This window comes from Sebastes fasciatus, chromosome 3 (assembly GCF_043250625.1).
Source record: "Sebastes fasciatus isolate fSebFas1 chromosome 3, fSebFas1.pri, whole genome shotgun sequence".
Lineage (NCBI taxonomy): Eukaryota > Metazoa > Chordata > Actinopteri > Perciformes > Sebastidae > Sebastes > Sebastes fasciatus.
In genome coordinates this window covers 40706503-40734422 of record NC_133797.1, presented here as the reverse complement: position 1 = coordinate 40734422, position 27920 = coordinate 40706503, and the positions used below count along the sequence as shown (strand labels likewise).

General features: G+C 39.8%; 2 protein-coding genes and 1 long non-coding RNA gene across 4 annotated transcripts in view; 1 reads left to right on the top strand and 2 right to left on the bottom strand.

Annotated features, from left to right (window-relative positions):
• nacc1b (nucleus accumbens associated 1, BEN and BTB (POZ) domain containing b) overlaps nt 1-27920 on the bottom strand; it is a 303884-nt gene that overhangs the window by 213975 nt on the left and 61989 nt on the right. The window lies entirely within an intron of this gene.
• On the top strand, nt 1005-26235 carry LOC141765080 (uncharacterized). Its single transcript, XR_012593376.1, has 3 exons — nt 1005-1142; nt 2531-2622; nt 25463-26235. It is a non-coding gene; the product is annotated as an uncharacterized LOC141765080 (long non-coding RNA).
• Nucleotides 13336-15368, bottom strand: ier2b (immediate early response 2b). Its single transcript, XM_074630940.1, has one exon. It carries the CDS (start codon nt 15185-15187, stop codon nt 14630-14632), a length of 558 nt encoding a protein of 185 aa, XP_074487041.1. The 5' UTR covers nt 15188-15368; the 3' UTR covers nt 13336-14629.

The following is a 27920-nucleotide window of genomic DNA, read 5'->3' as shown; positions in this document are numbered from 1 at the left end:
TGACTATAAACACGCGCCATGCTGTCACTTATTGTCCAAATAACAACGGCAAATCACGCTGGAAAAGGAACAAAAAAGAAGAATTTCACAGAGTGTGAAATTGAAGTGTTTGTTACTGAGGTGGAAGCTAGAAAACATATTTTATTTGATGGTCTTTCATCAGGAATCAGTAACAAACGCAACGTCTCCACAGCAGCTGACCGTGCGCTCCCGAAGGTTCCCGAAGGCTTCCGAAGGCGCACGATCAGCTGCGCCTCGTGCCTCGACTGCTGAGAGGCGCCGGTCTGGCCGCGTCCTCAAATATACTATACGCTGTGCTGGAGTCACAGAGAGAGATTGTCAATACAATGAAGGATAATATATATATATGCAACGAATTAAAAAGAATGAATGATGGTGGGATAAGTCATATATTAAAAGACCTTGTTAAAAATAAACGTGTGTCTCAACTCACCTCGCTGCTTTACATGCTGTGTATCTCATCTAAACGGCGCCTTATAGCTGCTGCATTTGGCTCATTGTTAGGTGTGCCAGGGTCCGGTTCATCCATCTGTAGCTCCAGGGGACACAGGCTCACCACGGAGGTTTGCCACATTGTGCAGCACGCGATTTTGTTTTTGGCACGGTGGTTAAGTCATGCCATCTCTGGGAAATTAGTTTAAATGTGTTTTTGTTGTGCCTCTCTGATGTTAAACTTTATGCGCAAACTAGTTAAGAAATATGTGGGTTGTTTTTTTTGATTCCACATCATAAATAAAGCTCAGTAAGGTGAGTGGAAAAAATATTTTTACACATTTAGGGAGTTTCAGGACTTTGTAGTTTGACACTGCCAGATGACAGAGTTTGGAAGACGGCCCGCACATTCTCACGACTGGTCTAGAGTTTGCGGCACGGTCCGCACATTCTCACGTCACGTTGATTTTTATACATCCCGGCGTGAGCGTGAAACACAGCGTACGCAACATTTTAGTACATACGCACCGTTTATACATGAGGCCCCAGGTGAGAATAATAATCACTCAGTTGTCCCTCCCTGCTGCCGTACAGTCAAGATGGCAGCGAAGATAAACAAAACCGGGGATTTATTCATTATTTATTCATCTTGTATCGCGTCTAATTTTACTGGATTATCAACATATCAGGTATGAAATTAATCTGCAGAAACTCCGGTTCAAAATGAGACCAAACCTTTCTGTTTATGTCAGTTTTTGAGCCACGAAAAAAGCCAGTGTGTCCTGAAGAGAGCCAGGTGAGGCCTGTTGTCAGCATGGCCATGGCCGGATACCGGAAATGGCTTTCAGTAGGGAAGCAGCTGCTTCCGGTCCGTTAAGAGGAGTCAGCAGTTAAATACGGTATAAAACAGTCAATCAAATAATATCCCACTTTTTAAGTCCCGATCCCGATACCTGGGTTTTGGTTATTGGCCGATACCAAGTGTTCAATTAATAAGCTGTATGCCTCGCTGTGTGGAAGTCACTGGTCTTTTGGCGACATCAGGCTTGATTTTAACATTGTTTTCTTAACTTTATAAAACAAAATGTAACAAATAAATACATATTTTTTATTTAATTTATCCATTTTTTAAAATGTATTATTAAAATTAATAAATCATACATCAGCAACTTGGTAAAAAATCTTCAAAATTAAAATAAATAATAAATCTTTTTATTTTTAATGCAGCAAAAAATGGGTCAAAATTTAAACAGGAACTAAAATTCCAGTATATAATGTATATAGTATATATAGTAAATAGAGTTGAGTTGAATAGATCAGATCCATTGTCACCGATATCCGATCCAGTTATTTGAGTCAGTATCGGCCCGATATCTGATCCGGTATCGGTGCATCCCTGACAGATATATAATCTACAGGACAGGAAGTTACTGTAACTTTTTATAGGCGAGACACCGCAGGCAAAAACATTTGTTACCAAAATACACATTTAAGTGTTTAATTTACAAATTAATTTAAAATTTATAATTTTATAATCTGGCAAATTTGTATTTTTTTTCCTGTAAATTTTCCATTTTAATCTCAGACAATATCCACGTTTTTTTTGTATTAAATTTACGACTTTATAATCTCGCAAATTTGTATTTCTTTTTCCTTGATTCTCCACTTTAATCTCAGACAATATCCCCATTTTTTTCTCATAAATTGACGACTTTAATCTTATTCCGCGGCTCCGTAATTATTATTTTTACCTACGATGGGCCTGAATACGCCGACATTATCTGACATGAATTTAACAGCAGTAGTGTTCACACTCTTGTTCACCATTATAACGACTAGAAGTCACTCTTTAAAAATAATGTTGGCTGCTTTTTAATTGAGCGTATTTAAACGTTTTATATTGTTGTCTTATTGTCATAATTTCCTGATTTTGAATGTAAAGGAATTTCAAACATCCGAACAACCCGAGGGATGCTTCATTTCTTTCATCAGGATGAGATGTGGTCACTTTGTTGATGTTTTTTAATCTAAGGAATGAGGAAATCTACTAAACGTGTCTCTTGTCTCTGTCCTTTAGTTCATCTGTCTGAATGGACGTGAGCAGCAGTGAATGAAACCGATCTTCATTTGTTCCTTTAAAAACCCTCCGAGGCGTCCGACTCATCGCAGGTGAGATAAAACACACCAGGCTGCTTCTCTCTCTTCTACTTAACAATTTAAAACGTGTTGAAATCAAACGCCTCTTCACTGAGCGTCCTCAGAGTGCCTCCCTCTTCCTCTTCCTCCTCCTCCTCCTCTCCGTCTACGTCTGACGCTACGTCACCGATAAGGGCTGTGGAAGACACACAGAGACAACCTTTTGCTGTGTCCTACACTTCCCCCCTCCTCCCTGTGTAGTCACGTTTTATTGACATCCCTCCTCTTCTCCTTCCTCTCTTTGAACGCCTTCCTTCCTCTCCTCACATCTGTCCTTCCTCCTCCTCCTCCTCCTCCTCTCTGTCTGTCTGTCTGTCTGTCTGTCTTCCACCTCCTCATGTACACTCTGGCGTTCGACTGACACCTAAAGAGGCTGAAAACACAAGAAGAATTATGTCCTAATTTGATTCTTTTTGTGAAGAGATGCAATTATCTGTGGACATTAGGGACATTTAAAACCACTAAAAGCATCACCTCTGGCCATTAGCCTGCCTACTGCATCATCATCACACACACACACACACACACACACACTCACACTCACACTCACACACACTCACACTCACACTCACACTCACACTCACACTCACACTCACACTCACACTCACACTCACACTCACACACTCAGTCACAGTCATACAAGGCCAGATGTATTGGTTCACTCTGTCCTCCTGCAGCTGAGTCTTAAAATAGTCTCCTCCTACACATTCTGTTGCCCGCCGGCATCAACGCATCACTTCCTGTCTCTGCCAGTTCTGCTGCTGCTGCTGCCAGACACACACACACACACACATACACACACACACACACACACACACACACACACACACAAACGTGCACACACATTCTTACTCACATTCATATTTCGTCCTCTGCTGTGATGAAACGTCTCACTCACAGTCGGCGCTGCTGTGAGAGGCGTGAGGTCATGTGATCACAGCCTCTTGACATGTGATCATCAAATGATCTCACACACACACACACACACACACACACACACACAGAGAGAGAGAGAAACAACACATAACTACTTCCTCTTCATTTCCAGACAAACAGACGAGCCTCTTACTAACCGAATTACAGCCGAGCATGACGTCCTGCTCTCAGAAACATCAATGTGGTCGTTGGAGGCTCGTATTGATTCTGATCTTTCTGCACGTTAACCCTCTGAGAGCCACAATAGAGCCGTTTTAGTCTTCTTTAGGGGGAGATAGGTCAACAGTAGACGTCACATAGGAGTGGTGTACATCATCTGAAAGCTGGAAACCTGGAGATTAATTTGAGATGCTGCTCAGCACTGTGTAACAACTAGTTCTAGTCATTAGTCAAGTTAATTCAAATAACTTGTGAAAGTGTATACTAAGGGTTTAGAACATGATGATAGAAGTATATGATGTCCATCCCCATGCTCCATTATGTCTCATAAGCAATTTTTGTGTTGATACCATTTGTTACACAGATTTGGTGCTAAATTTAACCATTTTTTACCACTAGAGAATTGATAAAAAATTATCAATAATCCCTCCTAAATCCCACATTAAGACACCAAGACCTGGAGGAACACCAGAGAAAAAGCCATGCTGTGATTTGGGATCAAAAACTTTTGACAATTTGGAGATTTCTGCAAGAATTGCAGCACTTGTGTTGTGTAAACTGCTCAGAAACCCCTTATTGTCAATCTAGCTAGGAAAGCCATCCATCCTCTGAATGCTCTAGGTCTCTAGTCTGATCCATCCATCCTCTGAATGCTCTAGGTCTCTAGTTTGATCCATCCATCCTCTGAATGCTCTAGGTCTCTAGTCTGATCCATCCATCCTCTGAATGCTCTAGGTCTCTAGTTTGATCCATCCATCCTCTGAATGCTCTAGGTCTCTAGTCTGATCCATCCATCCTCTGAATGCTCTAGGTCTCTAGTCTGATCCATCCATCCTCTGAATGCTCTAGGTCTCTAGTCTGATCCATCCATCCTCTGAATGCTCTAGGTCTCTAGTTTGATCCATCCATCCTCTGAATGCTCTAGGTCTCTAGTCTGATCCATCCATCCTCTGAATGCTCTAGGTCTCTAGTCTGATCCATCCATCCTCTGAATGCTCTAGGTCTCTAGTTTGATCCATCCATCCTCTGAATGCTCTAGGTCTCTAGTCTGATCCATCCATCCATTCAGAGGATGGATGGCTTTCCTAGCTAGATTGACAATAAGGGGGTTTCTGAGCAGTTTATCTCGAAATGTCAAAAGTTTTTGATCCCAAATCACAGCATGTCTTTTTCTACAGTGTTCCTCAAGGTCTTGGTGTCTTAATCTGGTATTTTGGAGAGATTATTGATCATTTTTATCAATTCTCCAGTGGTAAAAAAAATGGTTAAATTTAGCACTAAATCTCTGTAACAAATGATATCAACCCAAAAATTGCTGCAACAATTTATGAGACATAATAGAGCATGGGAATGACCATCATATTCTTATATCATCATGTTCTAAACCCTTATACACTTTCACAATTTATTTCAATGAATTCATGTTTATTTCTGATTTATGTCTAGAACAAGTTGACACACAGTGCTGAGCTGCATCTCAAATTAATCTCCAGGTTCTCAGCTTTCAGATGATGTACACCACTTCTATGTGACATCTACTGTTGACCTGCTATCTCCCCCTAAAGACCCCCTGGACCCCCCTAAAGAAGACTAAAACGGGTCTATTGTGGCTCTCAGAGGATTGATCCAGTTTCATGTAACGCAGTGATAATTTCCAGTACATGTAATCAAACCACAGTCATCATGATGGAGGGATACGTTGTGACGTATATGATCAAAGACCCTGTATTAGCCCCCGCACATCTGCACACGACTGCCTCGCTCTGATTGGTCGCCCAGTCTATATCTGCCTCCATCACAGGCGGGAGCGTGCCGGTCGATGCATGCATGCATCCTGTGTGAAGACATTTCCTGCGCTGTTCTTTTTTTAGCTCTGAGCTGTTAGAGCTCCACGTCACTGTGATTGTCTGGCCTCTGCACTCTGCATCTTAATCAGGCTGCCACACATACATATATTTATACGACCATAACAGGGCAGGATCCGTCCATCACTGAAAACCTGTCTTACTATTCACTCAGCCGCTGTTGCAGCGGCATTCATTTTTTTCATAGAAAATATGTTTTTGGAGAAGGAAATGTTGGAGGAATATTGTTTTTATTCCACTCCACTTTAAAGGATAAGGATGTTCTATATATTAATTATATCCTATCAAACACCAACAATGAACTGATCTTACTGTTAAGTATTATGTTATTCCTCTGAGCCATAGAGCTCCATTGATGTCCAACAACTGTTAAAGCCTTCGTTACTATGAGCACATTCTGTACACTGTAGTTGATCTGGACCCAATCTGATGGAAATACTCACCAGGGCACCAAATGTTTGGTCTGGCCATCTTGGTATTTGGCCATCGCCATCTTGATATTTTGTCGTAGCTATCTTGGTTTTTGGCCGTCGCCATCTTGGTATTTAGTCGTCGCCATCACCATCTTGGTATTTGGTTGTAGCCATCTTGATATTTGGTCGTCGCCGTCGCCATCGCCATCTTGGTATTTGGTCGCAGCCATCTTGATATTTTGTCGTAGCTATCTTGGTTTTTGGTCGTCGCCATCGCCATCTTGGTATTTGGTCGTAGCCATCTTGGTTTTTAGCCGTCACTGCGTGTGGACGAGAGGCCAAAACGTAGAGGGAAATATCCGTTTTTAAATCTGTATAGGTGTAGACAGGGTTTTAGTGTTGTTGACAGTTTAATGGCCAACAGAACTACAAGCATTTACACATACGTTAGATAGTACAATGACAATAACATACATATTATACATCAGTAATAACTGTAAAGCATCACCGTCACCAGCAGCCCAAGAACAGAGAATCAATGCTCCTTCAGATCGTGTCCAGTTTACTCGCTGTAGAAACTGCTTCTTCTTCTTCTGTATGAGAGGATACATCAGAGCAGCCGCGTTTCTTTATTAAGCTAAAACCCCGGTGAAATGAAAGGAACAAAACAATCACACCATCAGTTTCCTTGAAAGGAAGATTTGCACGTCTGGCTCCATTAAAGCCCCGTTCAGTACGACATTAATAGCACAAGCCTGCAAATTGATGGACAAAATAATAACACCATTAACCCCCGATCTATTAAGCATGTAGGACATTTGAGCCAGAATGAGTATCTCTTAAGAATATGTTTGTAGTGCTGTTTGATTTGAGCACGTGCCTTCCAAGGACATGTTGTACTCTTTTTGAAGTGGCTGCGTGGAACATTATGTACCAGACTGTGGAGAACTTGCAGCTCTCAGACAAACACAAGCCGCAGCTGCAGCTCTGAATCTCTGATCTGAGCGGTTAGATGTGATCGATCCGAATCATGTGGAGCGTTAATGTGACACATCAGAGGCTGGAAGACAAAATGGGGCGTAGTTTAAACTATGGCCGTCAATCGCACATTTTGTATCTGTTCAAAATGTACCTTAAAGGGAGATTTATCAAGTATGTAATACTCTTATCATCATTGGAGTGGATAAATATGCTGCTTTATGCAAATATATGTATATATTAATTATTGTAAATCAATTAACAACACAAAACAATGACAGATATTGATCCAGAAACCCTCACAGGTACTGCATTTAGCATAAAACTATATGCTCAAATCATAACATGGCAAACTGCAGCCCAACAGGCAACAACAGCTGTCAGTGTGTCAGTGTGCTGACTTGACTATGACTTGCCCCAAACTGCATGTGATTATCATAAATAATGTCTGTAAAGGGGAGACTCGTGGGTACCCAGAGAACCCATTTACATTCACACATCTGGAGGTCAGAGGTCAAGGGACTTTTTTCAGATATTTTTTAGACTTTTTAAAAAAATATTTTTCAGACTTTTTTAGGCTTTTTTTCAGACTTTTTGAAAAATATTTTTTTAGACTTTTTTTGGACATTTTTTGGACAATTTTCAGACGTTTTTCAGACGTTTTTTAAAAATATTTTTCAGACTTTTTTCGGACATTTTTAAGCCTTTTTTAGACTTTTTTCAGACTTTTTGAAAAATATCTTTTAGACTTTTTTTGGACATTTTTTGGACAATTTTCAGACTTTTTTAGACTTTTTTTCAGACTTTTAAAAAATATTTTTCAGACTTTTTTAGGACATTTTTCAGACTTTTTCAGACTTTTTTAGACTTTTTTTCAGACTTTTTGAAAAATATTTTTTAGACTTTTTTTGGACATTTTTTGGACAATTTTCAGACTTTTTTCAGACCTTTTTCAGGGGAGACTCGTGGGTACCCATAGAACCCATTGTTTCACATATCTGGAGGTCAGAGGTCAAGTGACCCCTTTGAAAATGGCCATGACAGGTTTTCCTCACAAAATGTGGAGTGTTATTTAGCCTCCTTCATGACAAGCTAGTATGACGCGGTTGGTACCAATACATTCCTTAGGTTTTGTAGTTTCATATGACGCCAGTATATTGGCTCTAGTAGTAGTTATCATCGCATTAACTTTGACAGCCCTGATTACAATATATTGCAATTTATTACCTTTTTTCACTACAAATTATGCAGTTTGTCAACATCTGGTTTATGGAATAAGATACAGGTTTCACTCCGTTCATCTCAGAGTTTTCATTCACATATCTGGCAGTCAGAGGTCAAGGGACCCCTTTGAAAATGGCCATGCCAGTTTTTCCTCGCCAAAATTTAGCTTAACTTTGGAGCGTTATTTAGCGTTCATTCTGACGAGCTAATGACATACATCCATTGGTACTGATGGATTCATCAGGTTTATAGTTTCATATGATACCAGTATCTTCACTCTAGCTTTAAAACTGAGCCCGCTACAACCTCTGAAAGATCGACTGATTAATTCGTTAAAGAAATTAGTGGCGTTAAAAAGATTTTGCGTTATTATCGCGTTAACTTTGACAGCCCTAAATTAAAAAGGACAGTACTTCAGATCCATCATAACATGTTTACAGCCCGTTGCCATCATTGATCCTTACTCAGCTCTTCCTTCGCTCCTCATCTTCCCCCCTCAGTTTCCTTTACCTCATTCCATCTGTCCCTCCGAGACCCTCGTTCATAATGACATGTCATTTCACTAAACTCATTTGCATATATAATTGGCATTATCTTTGTTGGTAAAACCAATTATGGTGCTTTTTTTTTTTTTAAAGGACACTGCGTGACTTTAAATGATAAACAGTTTTACAGCCTGGAATCTTCTCTAGCTGAATAATTATTGCTGCTTTAAGAGGATTTACAGTATATATGATTTAAAAATGAAAGCCCCCCATGTGACCCAGATTTCTTCATGATAAGCCAGTGATATAGGCCGATCAGGGTCGCTGTGATAAAACTCTCATGTGGGGGTTTATGTGTACGTTCATATGCTGTGAGGATATTAACACGCACAGTGTGACAAAGCAGCTGCTGATCCTCTGATATATGAAAACAACATCAACAAAAACAGGATGCGTTTTACGTCAGTGGTTCAATCCCCCCATAGAAACATCTGGTGGGTCCTCAGATCATTTGAGGCATGAGGATAAGAAGAAGAAATATATTGTTTTTATATTGTTGTTGTATTTTTTCTGACTTTTCCCCAAACGTTTCTTATTTTTGATGATGATGAAAACATTGTGTAAAAAAAAAATGTACTCTGATTCCAGCTTCTTAAATGAGAGGATTTGCTGCCCGTCTTTGTCACATATCTTTGTATATTGAATATTATCTTTGATTTTTAGATTCTTGGTCGGACAAAACAAGACATTTAAAGACATCATCTCTGGCTCCGGGAAGTTGTGATAAGCATTTTTTTTCAATGTTCTTTGACAGATTAATGAAACTGATTGATCGGAAAATTAAGTGCAGATCATTTTTTATTTATTTGTTTATTTTATTATTTTTTTTAATTAGTATTTTATTACAAGACAAAATTAAGTGCAGACTAATCGACAATGAAAATAATGCAGCAAAAATGATAACAAAGAGGGACCATATAAGTAAATCGTTGCCATCTTGGTCTTTGGCCGTCAAAGGTTATAATTAATTTTAATGAACTGAAAACACACTGTTAAAGGGTTAAAGTTCTAAGATGTAAACACGGACAACTCCGAGACCGGACAAAACCGTGGTAGCGACCTGTCAATCACAAGGTAGCCCCGCCCTAAAGCATCCCCTGCTTTATGGTCTATCTCAGGGGTTCTCAACCTTTTGCAACTGAAGGCACACTTGTGATTGTCAAAACAATTTAGAGTCAGTCTCTATCTGCCTCTAACTGGGACCATCATTTACTAAATGAACATCATGCTGTATTGAAAAAGACTTGAAACTAGAGATTGAGACCATAAACTCATGTTTACAATGTTTACTGAGGTAATAAATCAAGTGAGAAGTAGAAGCTCATTTTCTCATAGACTTCTATACAACCAGAGGAGTCGCCCCCTGCTGGCTGGTAGAGAGAATGCAGGTTTAAGGCACTTCAGCCCACAACAGAGTTTCAAAATAAAAATGAATTCAACTGAATAAAGACAAATCTAAACAGTTTAAAGTGTCCACAGACCTCAAGTCCAAAAAGAGAGAGAGTTCTCAAAGTTTCGTAGCTTTGACCTCAAAGACATCTTTATTCTCCTTTAGTTTAAAAGCATGATGGCTGATTTAACAAAACAACTGTGAGTCCATTCACTTCACTTTTTCCAGTTGGTGTCAACCGTATCACACAGCCTTATCAGCCGACAGCGTTTGCTCTGTTGCCATGGAGACGTTCTGTTGACAAGATCAGCGGTTGTTATGATGTCATCCGTAGCTTTTTGTAGGACTTCCTGTCCGTGTTGACTCGTAAGTGGACCTTGAGTTTAGGGATTACTATTACCAAGGTAAAGAATTAAGTTCTCAAGGCTGATGATGAGAAGCATGATGATTACATACTTCTATTCCTATAATCATTATCACTCCTCTTCTCTCATTCCTCCTCTGTGTTGTCATCATCAACAACACATTCTCTTCCTCATCATCATCATCACTCCGGGTGGGCAAGAGGAAGAGGTGATGATGACTGTTTAGTTAACCCCTTAACATCCACCTCTCTGAATACTTGTGCATTGCATATTTTCACGACAGAGCAGTCTTTTGTAAAAGTGATCAAAATGATATGAAAGACAAGAATCTACTCTGTAGTTACGTTTATTAGATGTTCATATTCATTTAAATGATCATGAATATAACCGGATCAAACTGCCTTTCTCCTCATATCTGATGGCCCATTGATTCCTCACTGCCTGGCAGAGAGAGAAACTCACAATGAAACCTTTCTTTTAAAGTAAATAACTGGTTTGCTCCTAAAAATGGATATAGACGTTACTCAGGGTAACAGGAAATCACATTATTAGACATGCAATAATAACCGTTTAACCTATTTTTCAATAACAGTCAGAGTACAACCGTATTGTATAATTACACTGGGTATCCAGCTGATGACAGATTATAATCTACTGTTATTTAACACATCCCTCTGTTCCAGAGGTTATAGCGTGCTCAGTTTTAAAGTTAGAGTGAAGATACTGGCATCATATGAAACTAGAAAACCTGATGAATCCATTAGTACCAACCATGTCATTAGTTTGTCAGAAAGAATGCTAAATAACGCTCCAAACTGGCACTAAATTTTGGTGAGGAAAAACTGGCACAGCCATTTTCAAAGGGGTCCCTTGACCTCTGACCTCCAGATATGTGAATGAAAACTCTGAGATGAACGGAGTGAAACCTGTATCTTATTCCATAAAACAGATGTTGACAAACTGCATAATTTGTAGTGAAAAAAGGTAATAAATTGCAATATATTGTAATCAGGGCTGTCAAAGTGAACACGATAATAACGCGTTAATGCAAATTTGTTTTAACGCCACTAATGTCTTTAACGTATTAACGCAACTTGCGATTTTTAGGTTGTAGCGGGCTCAGTTTTAAAGATAAAGTGAAGATACTGGTATCATATGACTCTGTAAAACCTGATGAATCCATCGGTACCAACCATGTCATACTAGCTGGTAGTGAAGGAGGTTAATTAACGCTCCAAACTTACGCTAGATTTTGGCGAGGAAAAACTGTCATGTCCATTTTCAAAGGGGTCCTTTGACCTCTGACCTCCAGATATGTGAATGTAAATGGTTCTAAGGGTACCCACGAGTCTCCCCTTTACAGACATGCCCACTTTATGATAATCACATGCAGTTTGGGGCAAGTCATAGTCAAGTCAGCACACTGACAGCTGTTGTTGCCTGTTGGGCTGCAGTTTGCCATGTTATGATTTGAGCATATTGTTTTACGCTAAATGCAGTACCTGTGAGGGTTTCTGGATCAATATCTGTCATTGTTTTGTGTTGTTCATTGATTTCCAATAATAAATATATACATACATTTGCATAAAGCGGCATATTTACCCACTCCCATGTTGATAAGAGTATTAAATACTTGACAAATCTCCCTTTAAGGCACATTTAGGACAGATTAAAAAATTTGATTAATCGTGATTACTATTTTAATCGATTGACGGCCCTAATGGCAATATATCTTATCACAATACTCAGCATATTACAAGTATCGCGACTTAAATATCGTGATGATATCATATCGTGGAGCCTCTCAAACCCAGAGATGCTCACAAGTCATTTTTTTGCAAGTCTCCAGTCACCGTGTCATTTCTGTTTTATTGTTATGTGTAAACAAACTTGTTTACAACCTGTCTGTCTGATCTCGTTGCCAGACTTTTGTTGTTCCAAGGTCGCCGTCTTCCCACATCCCAGCTGTTCGTTTGACGAAAACAATGTTTATTATTACTGACAGAAACCATTAAATGAGACGCACGTTGTAACAAAGCTGCAGTTATCCTTTACAGGGAGAATAAAGAAAGTGTTTCATTCAGAAATGAAATCATCATCATTCCTCAGTTCTTTATCATCTTGTTCGCATCATTTCCCCATCATTGTTTTTCTCCTCTTATTCTTCCTCTTCTTGACTCAGATGTGGGACATAAGAAGTGAGGAGGAGGAGGATGGTGGTGGTTGTGATGCCGATGACTGGAATCTTAACAATAACATGAAAACCTGAGCAACCAGAACAACCGGATCAACATCGCAGAGTTTCAGGGTGTAGTTTGTCAGTCACCTGGCAGGAAGCAGCTGCTTCTGGTGGCGGTGGTAGTGATGATGATGATGATGAAGAAGAAGAGGCCCTCGGGGTATAAACACTACCTGCGTTTGGCCCCCAGCTGCAGTTGCGTAACTCTTTTATTATCCCCGCTCTGAATCACGGTCAGGTCATGTTGGGAAGGAAGGATGTGATTCACAATTCTGTCATAATCCACAGGAAATGGTACGACCCCACCGTGTGTGGTTGTGTGTGTGTGTGTGTTTGTATGAATGTGTGTGTGTGTGTGTGCGCCTCTCACAGTAAGCATGAGATTAGTGGCGGCAAGCCAGACTGGCGCTGGGTTGTACCAACATCCTCCCTCTTATAAAAGGATTGACCCGGTGAGCCGAGGCCTAATATAGACCAATAGCCCTTTAATTTGGAAATAAGATGTGAGAGGTTCAAGTGTGTTAATGAGGCAGCTCTAAACCTTCAACAACAAAGAGAGCAGGACAACCGAGTACCTTTTCAACATGTTTATTACAAATATTTCACACCATTAATTCAAGGTAAAAAAAAAAGCAGCTTGGAATGTGAGGTAATGTTATTTTTTTTTCACGTCATTTCAGTGACATAAAAAAACACCAAAGTTTGTAGGCTTCCGACACCACGTGGACAGCCTGGGTTTTTTTGTTTTTTTTCTCAAAGCACCATGTGAACACAGGAAAGTCCCCTCATAGCAGTAGTATTGACTGATCAAAGTCCACAGCAGCAGTTGAGTGTGTGAATGTGTGTGACAGCGAGTCCTTCCTCTTTCAGTGTTACAGTCTCATGTTCCGGTTTAAAGGTCCCATATTGTGAAAAGTGAGATTTTCAGGTCTTCTACATTATAAAGCAGATTTAAGTGCTATATAAATACTGAGCTCAATATACGGAGAAACACACACAGCCCATATTCGGAAATTGTGCGTTTGAAACAAGCAGTTTTCAGATTTCTGTCCATTTGTGATGTCACAAATATACAATATTTAGACCCATTACACGGTTTTTAAAGGTAAACATTCTGAATGTGTCCCAGTTTATTTCCTGGTTGCATGATGTGAATGACATCAAGCTGACAGGAAGTAAACATGGACCCAAACTGTTGACTAGTAACGCAATTCCGTTGAAATTCCGCACTGAAACAGAGCGTTTCAGACAGAGGGTGAATACAGGTATATTCAGGCAGACAGTATGAGGAAAATAGTGTTTTTTTTAACATGAAAACATGTTCTAGTAGAAACCCAAAATGCAAGTATGAACTTGAAAACGAGCACGATATGGGACCTTTAAAAAGGCAGGAACTTCCCTTAAGTGTGTGTGTGTGTTTGTGGTGAGCCGTTGACTGACTCATGTCTCTTTCTCTGCTGATTCACACACGCTTTGAGTCAGCGACAGTCACTTGTTAGGACTCATTTTCTACCGAAGGTGAATCACCACCGAGAAACCAGAGTGCAACCAGAGTTCCTCCTTCAGGTTTCTGCTTCTTCTTTCTCAAACTTTTCCCGGCGGCCCTTGCGCGTAAAGCTGCCTTCAGGGCCCGCTTCGGCTTCAGTTCATTCTCCGTCTCCGTCTCTGTTTGCGGGGCTTCTCAACACAAAGCCCGGCAGATCGACCGGAGAGCTCGCACCCTGGTCCCGGTAAATCCCTCTGTCAGGTCCCGGGACCACGCCGATGTAGGTCAAAAAGGGGGGGTCAAACCAGCCGCCCTTTTTAGTTCAGAATCACTCTTCCAAAGTCCCATTGGAGGCTTATTTCTCTCTCCCTCCATTTTGTTCAGAAGGCAGGTATGACGCGGTTTAGAGACAAAGTGCTGAGCGAGTCTCCGGCTCCGACCGCGGCTCGACAGCTGCTCAGCGCCGCCGCATACCGCTCCTCTCCGGGCTCCAGCCTCGCCCTCTTGCTCGGGAGGAAGTCAGGCGCCGCCGACGCCTTGCCGCGGCGCTTCCTGGACTGCCTCGCCGCCGGGCTCATGTTCTCTTTGTCCTCTGTGATCTCTCCGTCATCCTCACAGTCACCATCACCATCACTGTCACTGTCCGGCTCCTCGGCGGAGTTCAACGGCTGAGGCTCGAGCACGGTTGGTTTTCCCGCCGCGCTCGAGCTCGTGTCCATCATCTCCTCTGTTGTCGGCTCCTCCGCGCCGCTCAGCAGCTCGCTCTCCCGGGAGGAGTGGTAGATATCCCGGGCAGACCTCATGACCAGAGAGAGCAGCAGGCTCCGGTGGAGTCTCAGCCCGCCTCTCTGCGTCCTGGAGGCGTACAGCTTGCTTATCGACACCGCCAGGATCCGTCTGGCTTCGGCGTTCACTTCCATAGCGGTCGTGGCACTCATTGTTCTCTTTATGTTGTTTTTGGCACTTTCACCAAAAGGTTCAACAAAGCAGACGAGCTTTTTTGTTGTTTATCTGTCTATCTGAGTTAGTAGTTTAAGTTTGAATCTGTCTTTTCTCAGACTTCAGACTTCAGCTGCTCGCCGGTTGGCAGTACCGAGAGAAATGAGAGCGCTCCAGCAGCAGGGCGGCGTTTTATTTCCTCTTTGACGTAACGCGGACTTCATTCCTCAGTAGAGCGACAAACAGGCTCCGCCCACACCTGCTGGAGCTGCGGCGCGCACACACACACACACGCACTATCTGTTCCGTCTACCGGTTTTCTCACAGTTGATCTCTTTTATTATTTAGTTTCTGTTCCTGCTGGAAGTCACTTATCTCTACTGCTGCTCATCAGATTCAAATCTAATTCAGGGAAATCAATCCTCAAAGGTTTTACTCTATATTTTTTATTTTTTTATTATATTTTTATATATCTGTATATATTTATTTATATCAAACTCTATATATCTTGATATTGGGATTAAATGATTTATATATATATATATATATATATATATATATATAACAAAAAGGTATTCTGCCGGTTTTATTCTATATTTTAATATTTTTGTAATTTTTTATTAATCTGTATTATTTATATATTATCAAACTCTATGTATATATTTTAATTATTTTTAATTTATTTATTAGCTTCCTTCTAAACAAGATGATGTTTTGTTTTGTTGTTATTGGGATTAAACATTTTTTTTAACAGATGTCTTACACATATTTCTTATTTTTTTATTATTTACTTATATTACTCTACATAATAATAATAATAATAAATTACACCTATATAGCGCTTTTCAAAAACTCAAAGACGCTTAACAGTACATATATTGTGTTATATATTGTATCATTTATGTACATAATTTACATTTTACATACTCCTTTATATTTCTTAATGCTTATATATAAGAGCAACTCCCAATTTCCCCCCCTGGGATCAATAAAGTATTTCTAATTTTATAACAGGAGATAAAAGTATTACAATTAAACACATGAATTGTAATTTGTAAATTGTACATTTTTATTATTTTATTCTAACGTTTTTATCTATTCTTTTATCTATTCTTTTGTTTTTATCCATTCTTTTGTTATTATATTATACTGTTTGTCTCGCACCAAAAATGCCAAAGAAAATTCCTAGTGTATACCTCTTACACCTGGCAATAAACACCATTCTGATTCTGATTCTGATTCTGATGAAGTTTATTAGCAAAACAACTAAAACAATCAAATAGTATCTACAAGAAGAAGTCCTGTAATATATTGTATGAATAAACTGTCTTAAATAATAATTATTCTACAAAATAAGATGATATATACTTTATTGCCCCAATGGGAAAATTTGCTTGGGTAATAATAAGGTTATTATAATTATATATAGGTAAAATTATGTTTTTATTATACATAAGGTGGTGTTTCTTTAGGATAAACCATGTTATGTTATAAAAGCAAGTTTAATATGACAGATTATAACAATAAAGTCGTATTTCTGTCTTAGAATAAACTTCACAACACTAAGGAAGTGTGTTTAGATTAGCTGTTGTAGTGGAAAGTATTCAAGTAGATAAAGAAAGAAGAAGCGTGTTTAGTGACATCATGTCAGTCTGTTTACATTCTGGTAAAAAAAAAAAAAAAATCCAACCAGCAGCAGTTCGAGGAATTTACGTGGGAGAAAGAAACGTGTCTCTGATATGTTTCTGGGGAGTTTCTGCTCTAACTCTCTCACACACACTACGTCACTCACTCGCACTCTCAGCTTCCATATATGGTCCTTCCGGTAGTAAAACTCCCCGTGGGGACGCGCACAGTGGAAAAGCCATGACGTGAACGCGCAGCCGCAGCCCCGGCGGACACAGCGCTGATGGCGTCATCGCGTCACCATATATGGAGTTGTCACCGGCGTGAATGAGGTTACCAGGCAGCCGCGCGCTGAGGTCAAACGGCAGGCGGCTGTCAGGCGCGAGCACCATGATGAGGCGTTCAAGGGCTGTTTGAAATGTAAAAGATTATAGATTGACTACCAGACATAAGAGGGCAGATTTAGCAGTCAGACAAACTTTTCTTTTATATATTTTAAACACAATAAATAATGACCACATTTAATATAGAATAGACACAATTGCACTATTGGTTTTGCACATTCTTTCATTTTTGCACACTGATCTAAACCTAACTTTGATTTATTTGCTTTTTTAAATTCTTATTCTTATTTTTTTAGCACATTAATATACATATATATTTATAAATGCATGCATTTATATTATTTGCATAAATCCTATTGCTCATCATTATTATTTGCACTGTTGTTTTATATATACATATACATATATACATCAGTATATAATAATAACAGTTATTATTATATAACAGCAGTGTAAATAATAATGCTGAGCAATAGGATCTATGCAAATAATATAAATGCATGCATTTATAAATATGCAAGATGTAAAATAAGAATATTAGTTTAAATGTACTGTATAAATAAATGCAGTGTTAATGCCGGAGTAAACCAGATTATTGCACTGCAGAATTATTGCACTAAATGATTGTACTGTTAAATCAGTATTTCACAGTTGTGGATATAATAAATTATATTATAAATTATTATTATTATGGGATTATAGCTCCTGATAGGGTAAAATAGCAAAAGGACAGCAAGCAAAGTGAGTGAGTGTTGCAACATATGGAAGTCTGGAAGTGGCCACATCTGTATTTCTTTTTACTTGTAGGCCTAAAAAACAAACACCCATCAGGACAATAGAGGTGTGAATTAGACATTTTCTGAAATATCTGACTTTGTGGTAAAAAAAACTTTTGTGGAAATAACAAACACAGCAGACTTAAATCAGCCAAATGACATAATATAAGGCAGCTAAAATGATACTGCTTCTGATCATGAACCCTTTTCGACACCCACACGACTAAACTCCGCCTGTCATATAGAGCTGTAACTCAGCGCTGCATAACTATTCTTTCAGAGTGCAAATTACACTTGTTATCAGTGGCGCTGATAATCACTGCCCCGCATTGTCAGATGCTGTAAAAACATGCGAGCTGTAACCATGGAAACCTTTCCCATCATCATCATCACTACTTCTCCTTCCCACATGACGTGAGCGTGGCATCAGAAACACTAACACTATAATGGATACCAAATGTCTGCAGTGACCGCAGTTAAACGGAGAGGTTACAATGGGTTTGACAGTGGCGGGCTGCAGACGGTGGAGTTTAAAAAAATAACACACAAAGAAGGTGATCTGCTGCACAGAAATGTTTTGATGAGCATCTTAAAAATGTTATAAAATATAAAACACCTTTTAAAATGAGATTCCAGTTGGATGTTTTACCCTTAAACCCCTGAGACCCGTGATCCCAACTGACTTTACTGTCTTTCAGAGGCTCTAGCAGATTCAGTTTTAGGGCTAGAGTGAAGCTAAAGATATCATATGAAACTAGAAAACATAAGGAACCCATTGGTTTGTCATGCTACAATGTTGGGAAGCTGAATAACGCTCCAAAGTTGGGCTACATTTTGGCGGGGAAAAACTGGCATGGCCATTTTGAAAGGGGTCCCTTGATATTTTCTCCTATTCTAAAATGGTTTATCTGAATACTTCTGCATCCTGGGGTCCCTAAACAGTCTTGAATCACATAAATTGGGTCTCACTGTAAAGCTGAGACTCTGGTGGATCCAATGAGGCCAACTGTATTCATGTGTGATGATGTTAGTCCCCATAGGAGACATTTCATTGACCTCACCGTATAAAATAACCTTGTGGTGACCTCTAGGATAATCACAGCCTCATGAAACTTTACAGCCACAAACTAGAGACTTAGAGCATTCAGAGGATGGATGGATCAGACTAGAGACCTAGAGCATTCAGAGGATGGATGGATCAGACTAGAGACCTAGAGCATTCAGAGGATGGATGGATCAGACTAGAGACCTAGAGCATTCGGAGGATGGATGGATCAGACTAGAGACTTAGAGCATTCAGAGGATGGATGGATCAGACTAGAGACCTAGAGCATTCAGAGGATGGATGGATCAGACTAGAGACCTAGAGCATTCAGAGGATGGATGGATCAAACTAGAGACCTAGAGCATTCAGAGGATGGATGGATCAGACTAGAGACTTAGAGCATTCAGAGGATGGATGGATCAGACTAGAGACCTAGAGCATTCAGAGGATGGATGGATCAGACTAGAGACCTAGAGCATTCAGAGGATGGATGGATCAAACTAGAGACCTAGAGCATTCAGAGGATGGATGGATCAGACTAGAGACCTAGAGCATTCGGAGGATGGATGGATCAGACTAGAGACCTAGAGCATTCAGAGGATGGATGGCTTTCCTAGCTAGATTGACAATAAGGGGGTTTCTGAGCAGTTTACACAACAGAAGTGCAGCAATTCTTGCAGAAATCTCCAAATTGTGAAAAAAATTTTGATCCCAAATCACAGCATGGCTTTTTCTATGGTGTTCCTCAAGGTCTTGGTGTCTTAATGTGGTATTTAGGAGGGATTATTGATCATTTTTATCAATTCTCGATAGATGCAAAATTATGAAATTTAGCACAAAAGTCTGTGTAACAAATGGTATCAACCCAAAAATTGCTGCAACAATTTATGAGACATAATAGAGCATGGGGATGACCATCATATACTACTATCATAATGTTCTAAACCCTTATACACTTTTACAATTCATTTTAAATTCATGTTTATTTCTGATTTATGGCTAGAACAACGACACACAGTGCTGAGCTGCATCTCAAATTAATCTCCAGGTTCCAGCTTTCAGATGATGTTCACCACTTCTATGTGACATCTACTGTTGACCTGCTATCTCCCCCTAAAGACCCCCTGGACCCCCTAAAGAAGACTAGAACGGCTCTATTGTGGGTGTCAGAGGGTTAATTGCATTTTTAAATACCTAATCAGAAATACTAAATATATACTTGAGCTTTAATCTAACCTTAAATTATATAAGTGAGAATATCTGCTCAACCCTTCATATCACACTCATCATATTTGGCATTAAAGGAGAACTTGTGAGATATAAACTGTTAAACTGTCGTTACCTGTTTGAGCTGCGAGTTTTAAATCAGACTAAATCACAGCCCGGTTTTGCACGTTGTTACGAGTAGTCCTCCTATAAGCCGAGCGGTTCTTAAGCAAAGAAAACAACCAAACATGACTTCACTCGACTGGTCGCTATGGTGACAGTGTTATGTGTGATTATACTTACTCTGCCCGAGGCCAAATGGGTGGTGGAGTGTGTGTGTGTGTGTGCAGAGCGGAGGGTGGGGCCTGCTGCCTCGCTCATGACCTACAGTATTTCTCTGTGTAGTATAAACACTGGTTGGTAGGACGGGGAAATAAACCTGGTCGCCAAAATATGACTTACAGGCAGAAAGCTTGGAGACTGTTGCTACAATTAACATTATACAATAGTATAACGATTATCTGTTTCATTAACAGCTTCTGGCTCTTCTGGTATTACTACAGTATGCTGGTAGGCGCTGTGTTAACCGTTCTAGCTCCTTAACTACAAATCCCTTCTTTTTCGCTGATCATTTTGTAGATTTTTGGATGTATTTCTGTAATAATAGAGAGGTTCAGAGATGACCTATTACTGTAGGCCAACCAGGAAGTCAGCATCACCCTGGTTCACTAGATCGGTTTTTCCATTGGCTTTTGGATTATTGCAGAAAATGAGCTCTGTGGAAAACACATGTTTATGATACTTACTGTATGTGCAGCAGAACCGTTATTCAGTTTTGCACCAGAGCTGTTTTTTGTTTTAGATTCTTTTGTTGTCCAATAAAGTCTTACGCTGACTTTACATGTGTTCTTTTGTTGTTCTTTTGGTCGACGTTCAGGTGGTGAGTGTTAGTTTTAATCACCATGATGTTAGTGTGACAGTAGTCCCTTTCACACCTGCAGTTCAGGAACATTTCCTGCGTGGGCTCATGTGCGAACGGGAGAAGGGATCGATATTCAGGGAACTCTGTACCGCCACCTCAAGACTTAGAACATTTCAGGTAGAATGGCGGTACGGCTGTGTTGTGAATGAAAGCAGTAACATTGCAGGGACCAGCAGCACGTAAAGGGTTACGTCCGTCTGACGGAAGACGCTTTCACGTGGAGCGAGTGAGTGAACCAATCACAAGACTCCGCTTTTTTAAAGGGACTATTTGTATCTTTCAGAAATGCTTGTTAACAGCGACACCTGTGGCCGTTAAGTCAACGAAAGTCAGCGTCGGGCTCACGCTTGTGCTCGCTCTACATAGACATGAACGAGCATCTCTCAACACAGTGAGGCGACACACGTCAACTGAAAGCACAATATCACTCTATATTTCAGCTGCTTGGCAGTAATGTTAGCTGACCAGACCAAGGTCTCTCCATGAATCACTGCTGATCCTAGTGTTGGCCTTTCCTGCTTCAGCAAAAGCGGGTCGGTGCCGGGGCTGAAGCAGGAAGAGAAACGTTATCGCCTCCCGACTGCGCCCGGAGGGAGACACTGGCACCCGGTCGGAGACGATAACGTTTCTCTCTGCGGAGCCCCGTCACTTCACAAGACACGGGAAACCTCTGTTGGTCTGGAGGAGCTGCAGCAGTTATTTCTGCACAAACGTCCACTGAACATTCACTAGATATTATCAGAGCTACGAAGTCTCCTGCAGTGTGGAGTGAGCGTGCATTCATGTCTAGAGGTGGAGCGAGACAGCAAGAACGCGCACTGTGTGAGTGAAGGCAAGTAGGCAGAGGAGCAAAGACACAGGCCACACGCGAGCGTGCATGTGAGCGCGACCCGGTACATTTATACGCTTAAAAAGTTACAAACAGTCCCTTTAAAACACAATAGAAAACAGGTTGCCTGTGAAAAAATTACGTTTTGTAAATGGACGAAAACATGCAAAAATCCGCGGAATGGATCTTTAACAGAGTCTGATGAATTAACATGTTTTTAACGGATTAGCAGCAGTAGATTGGCCAAATGTTCTGACACATACAAGGATTTGACACTAGTTGTGAGTAGCTCTCTATTTTAAATGTGTACAGTTTAACAGGGTTAAATGTTTTCATGGATTTCAGCAGTATTTTAGAGGTATAAGAGACAGTGTGTGTGTGTGTGTGTGTGTGTGTGTGTGTGTGTGTAGACGGGTGGTTAGAGTGGTTGTATAATTGTGCTGCAGCTTGATGACACACAGCCTGATGTTTGTTGTGGTTTTCAGTAGTCATCATTCACTATCAATTATCATCATGACGTGTTCAACTCGTCCTTCCAGCTTCGTGTGAAAGAAAACAACAGCGAGCCGACCGGTAGCTTCTTATAAAACAACCTGTTCTCGTTACTCTCCACTGAATGCATTAAGCAGCAGCAGCCGGTTGTATTTGTGACTTCCAAAGATGAAAGTAGGTCACCCTTACGAGGAGCACTTGAAGGCATCATTAAGGAATGGGTCAGGTTGTCTATTTATAGTCTGACTGTTTCCTCCTGCTTGTTGACTCTCAGCCACTTTTCTTTTGTTATGCATCTCTTCATTTCAGACTTTGTTTTGTTCCAGCGGAGGAGATTTTTACTGCGAAATGCACCATGTTTTAAAAAAAATGACTCAAACTTTCCACTGAGGCAGATCTGCAGTCAGCTGAGCTGGACAGGAGATGAGCAGTAGAGATAAAGCAAGTGGAAAATAATAACCGACTGTTTTTAGAAGTTTCTAAAAAATACCTGAACGTTGTTTCACATATCCATCTAAGGGTTTGTTGCGGGAGTTTTTCTTATCTGAACTAAAGGTCTGAGGATCGAGGCTGTCTGCATCCTAAAGATAGTAAAATGCTTTGAAGCAAGTTTGACTTTTGAGACTTGACCTGTGTGTCATCATGTCACACTGTCCCTTATGTAAGGGATGATACCTGAGTTATAGCCATAGACTATATAAGAGGTGGATGTAGTCACAGTGATGTAACCCGTTGGTTTGTGGGCTACGGTTTCGAAGCCACAACTTCCGCATTTTGGCCATCGCCATCTTGTTCTTTGGAACCAGAAGTGACACGAGAGGGTGGCGCTAGGTACACCAAGCATTGAGGAAGAGCGCCGGGCTGTGAAGCAAATTTTCGTTGAGGTCAAACAGCGGTACTACAACGTCCGTGTCCGTCATGTGATGCCATTGGGCCCAAAAATACTTTTTCCCGTAGACTTACATTGGGAAAGAGACGTCTGTAACTCGGAGGATCATTTTTTTTTAGGTAAATACTGGATAAATCAACTTCCCAGTATGAACACTTTAATAGTGCTTATTTAAATCATTAGGTCCTAAAGGTTGTAACATGCTGTTTGTGAACAGCTGAATCCAGAGTTATTTCCCTTCATCCGTTCATGTGAATGAGAACCAGACCGAAGCTGGAGCGAGGGCTGGGAGGCGGAGTTAAAGGAAAAGCTACTGCGCCTGATCTACGGGCCTAATGGATGAGGAAGATCGCCGGATGATCCGGTTACTTTATAACTTTACAACTCTCATAGGACTGAACGAGAGCCTCCAACGCTGTATCCAGTTCTCTTTATACATCCATGACTACGGTTTTGAAGCCTCGAGTTCTGCATTTTGGCCGTCACCATCTTGTTTTTTTGGAACCAGAAGTGACACGAGAGGGTGGAGCTAAGTACAACCGAATGAATAAGACATTTTTAGGCGACCAAATCATTTTTGTAAGTTGAAAACACGGACAACTCCCAGACCGGACAAGCGACCTGTCAATCACAAGGTAGCCTCGCCCTAAAGCATCCCCTGCTTTATGGTCTATCTGACTCTAAATGGGACCATAATTTACTAAATGAACATCATGCTGTATTGAAGAAGACTTGAAACTAGTGATTGAGACCATAAACTCATGTTTACAATGTTTACTGAGGGAATAAATCAAGAGAGAAGTAGGCTCATTTGCTCACAGACTTCTATACAACCCGAGGAGTCGCCCCCTGCTGGCTGTTAGAAAGAATGCAGGTTTAAGGCACTTCAGCGTTGGCTTCACTTTTCAGACCCGGAGGTAGCCTGCTGTCATTGACCTCGAATGGTTAAGGTTAGGTTAGGTCCTAGGGCTATCCTACGACCTATCCTAACCTTAACCATTTGAGGTTAGGATAGGTCATCGTAGGGCTGCGAGTCTCACAAGAGTTTTTGCACATTTTCACAACTTAGGGGTTACCTTTTAGACACGACCGATATGAAGGGCTCATTCTAAGCTAATGAAAACACAATGATTCTTAGTTTCAGGTAGGGCTGTCGCAATAACCGGGATATTGACAAGCCAACTGCATGGGATGTTTTTTCCTTTTTGAATTCTTTGCAATGGGAGCGCCGCATTTTGCACTTTGCTACAAACGGCAGCAGGGTGACGAGGTGTTTAGCGTCTATTCTGCGCTGAGCGCTGCACGTTCTGTGTTTTTTTTCTGGTCGTCGAGAGTTGAAAAATGTTCAATTTTGGGTAAAACTCCACAATGACCGACCTCACATCCTACATATAGGCTACAAGTGCAAGTACTCTGCCTGGTGCCGACATTTTGATATTCCGTATCATAGCAACCAGACACAACCAAAGTGCAGCTGAAAAGAACGCTTCGCCTCGTCGCCCTTCTGTGTTCTGCATTTAACAATAACCAAGTATTTAATTAGTTATAAAACTGTCGATCATTTAAAAAGCAACAATATACTTAATAATAGCCTAAAAATAAAGCTTATTTATAGCACTAACACTAGGATAAATAATAAAAAGTTGCATTAATACCACCACATATCGTGCTTTTGTGCCAATCATTATCACCGCACAGGAAATTCCTTCATTGCAACAGCCCTAATACACCAATGAAAACATAGTTATGAATATTATATTACATTTCTGCTTCCTACACACTGGACCTTTAATATTGTGGTGCATATTCTCTGGTTTACTCTAGAAACTCTGGATTAATACTCTTTGATAAAGTCAAAACTAAACCTCTGACGCATGAAATAAGCAAACATTGGCGTCAAGAGGTGACGGAATTAATGGGGTTCTTAGTTTTGAGAGAAACTAGTGATAATAATATCCCTCTGACACTGTTCTCTCAACCACAGTTATTCTGACAATGAAGCCGATTAGTGAATATTACTTCTCATTCAGTGTGTGTGTCTGCGTCAACAGTGACGTTTATGACTCTGGCTGTGAATTTTCACAGGACAGGGAGGCAGGAAGAGGAGTGAAGGAGGAGGAGGAGGAGGAGGCGAGGAAACAGGATGAAGACAGGAAGGACGGAGCTGGACAGGACAGGGTGGGATTGAGAGATGAAAACCTCACAGGAATAGAGACAAATGGGAGGAACAGGAAGGAGAGCTGTAAAGAGAGAACATGGAGGATTTGCTGAGCATGCTTTTTTTTTCAGCAGCACTCATTGATCCTCTCTCTCCGTCTACGTGGATCCTACTGATTCATTTTTAATGAGAGCTTTTTTTAATGATGTCCAGAGGATTTGTCAGCCTCTGTCAGGTTTCCGTTTCCTTTGATTGACGAACAGATCAAATTAAAACTGTGGGTCTGTTTCCATGTATCCTGTAGCATCATTTTGTTGGACAACTCATCATCAAAGGTTTACATAAACATATATAATATATGGAGAAAGTGTGGTATAATATTGAGATGAACTATATTACAATATACAAGTGTCCACAACAACAATTAAATATAATTTATGGCAATCAAACATCACTGAAAGTAAAAAAAAAAAAGACCTGGGAAAAATTCACAGGTCACAAAAACATAAAATAAAATCTATGTTCACAAGATAATGGAATTGAATGCACAGATTATGTGGGAGGTGTTTTTTTTTATCAAAGTAAATTAAAAATTAAAGTTACACCTGGCTGATATTTGGAGGCCCCAACGTGCAGGTTTCTCATAGGTTTAAATGTCTCGCTCATCATTCATTAAATCATATTTGTTTGACAAAAAAAAGCCTTTTCAGAGATTTCAACTGATGATTGATTGTTTATTTATTTGGCAAAACTTTTATATTCCACACTGTATTGGCTTTGTATACCACACTGGACGTGTAAACACCCATTTAGTCTCAGTACATACGAAGACAGGATGCATATTTCAACTCATTATCAACTGTGGAAACAAACAATCTCACCAAAAGGTCCGTTTAGTAACTGTTCTGGACCTTTCTATCACATCCTGCGGTCCGTGGCACTCTGCCAGATATAAAATCTTTCAACAAATAATAATATTATTATAATATTAGTATTTCAAGTTCAACGAATAATATTAAAATGTTTAAATCTAAAAATAGGTCATAGATCACATTCTAATCTGACGAATTGTTTATTATTTTAAACACTGTCATAAAAACATGTAAAAAAAAAAGGCTACCAGGTATGTCAAATTATTCTCTGTCTTGTAAGGGGTCCTTGCTGTAAACAATGGATGTTCTACTTTTCTGTCTGTGTTATTCTTTGAGGAAGAGCTCCCCTCTCTGCTCCTACTGGTCTACTGTATCTACAGTGCATTTGGACACCGTGTATACAAAGGGTTAAATGGAGTGCATTGCTTTCTGTCTGTGTAAACGCATCTTACAGCAATTTCCTGCAAACTCAGGCAGTGGCTGAATGGACGCTACCATGGCAACTAATCTTATACAGATGTGTACCAGTAACTCCTCCTCTGTCCCAACAAGCCCATTTCTCCACATTTACAGACAGTTCTCCTCCCTCTTTCTTTGTTATACTGAAGCCGTCACTTTCAGCACCTTCAACCCGGTGTAATTAGTTTATGCATGTAGACCAACTTTTTTTTTCAAACTTTTACAAGCTGGAATATGAAAAGATGCAGTAAATCAGTGGACGGTATTGTTATTTGTTTAATTTAAGTGTCATACATAACCATGTATGTATATAGACAGTAGTATTGAAAGAGGTGAATATACACAATCGTCAAAATCTGCAACGTGTCACTGGAGACTCTTTGAGTTCTTCAAAATTATTCATAAACTCAGAAATTACCTTGCTTTATTTAGGTTTATTTTGCCAAGTATATACATACATGGACTCCAAAACTCTGGTTTAATGCAGCTCTCATAATGTACTTACACAGAATAGACATAACATAATAAAAGAATACAATAATAAAAGGTAAAAATAAAGTAAAAAATAAAATTGTTTGGAAGTTGTAACAATCCAATTACTGCAAAGAGATAAATACCGGATGGATATACATGAACTAGATGATTATGTACAGTATGTACATGTGGAGATGTCTATATACTGTAGGTACAGTGAGTAGGATTTATATTTACAGTGACAGATATGTACATATTACAATATGTACATATTACAAAAAAATGTGCATTACAAACTGTAAATCATAATCTAAAAATGTGCATTAAAGACTGTAAATTATAATCTAAAAATGTGCAAAAATGTGCATTAAAGACTGTAAATTATAATCTAAAAATGTGCAAAAATGTGCATTAAAGACTGTAAATTATAATCTAAAAATATGCAAAAATGTGCATTAAAGACTGTAAATCATAATCTAAAAATATGCATTAAAGATTGTAAATATAATATAAAAATGTGCATTAAAGACTGTAAATTATAATCTTAAAATGTGCATTAAAGATTGTAAATTATAATATA

Excerpts from the sequence above, each read along its gene's own strand:
- ier2b (XM_074630940.1), bottom strand. The coding sequence starts at position 15,187 with ATGAGTGCCACGACCGCTATGGAAGTGAACGCCGAAGCCAGACGGATC.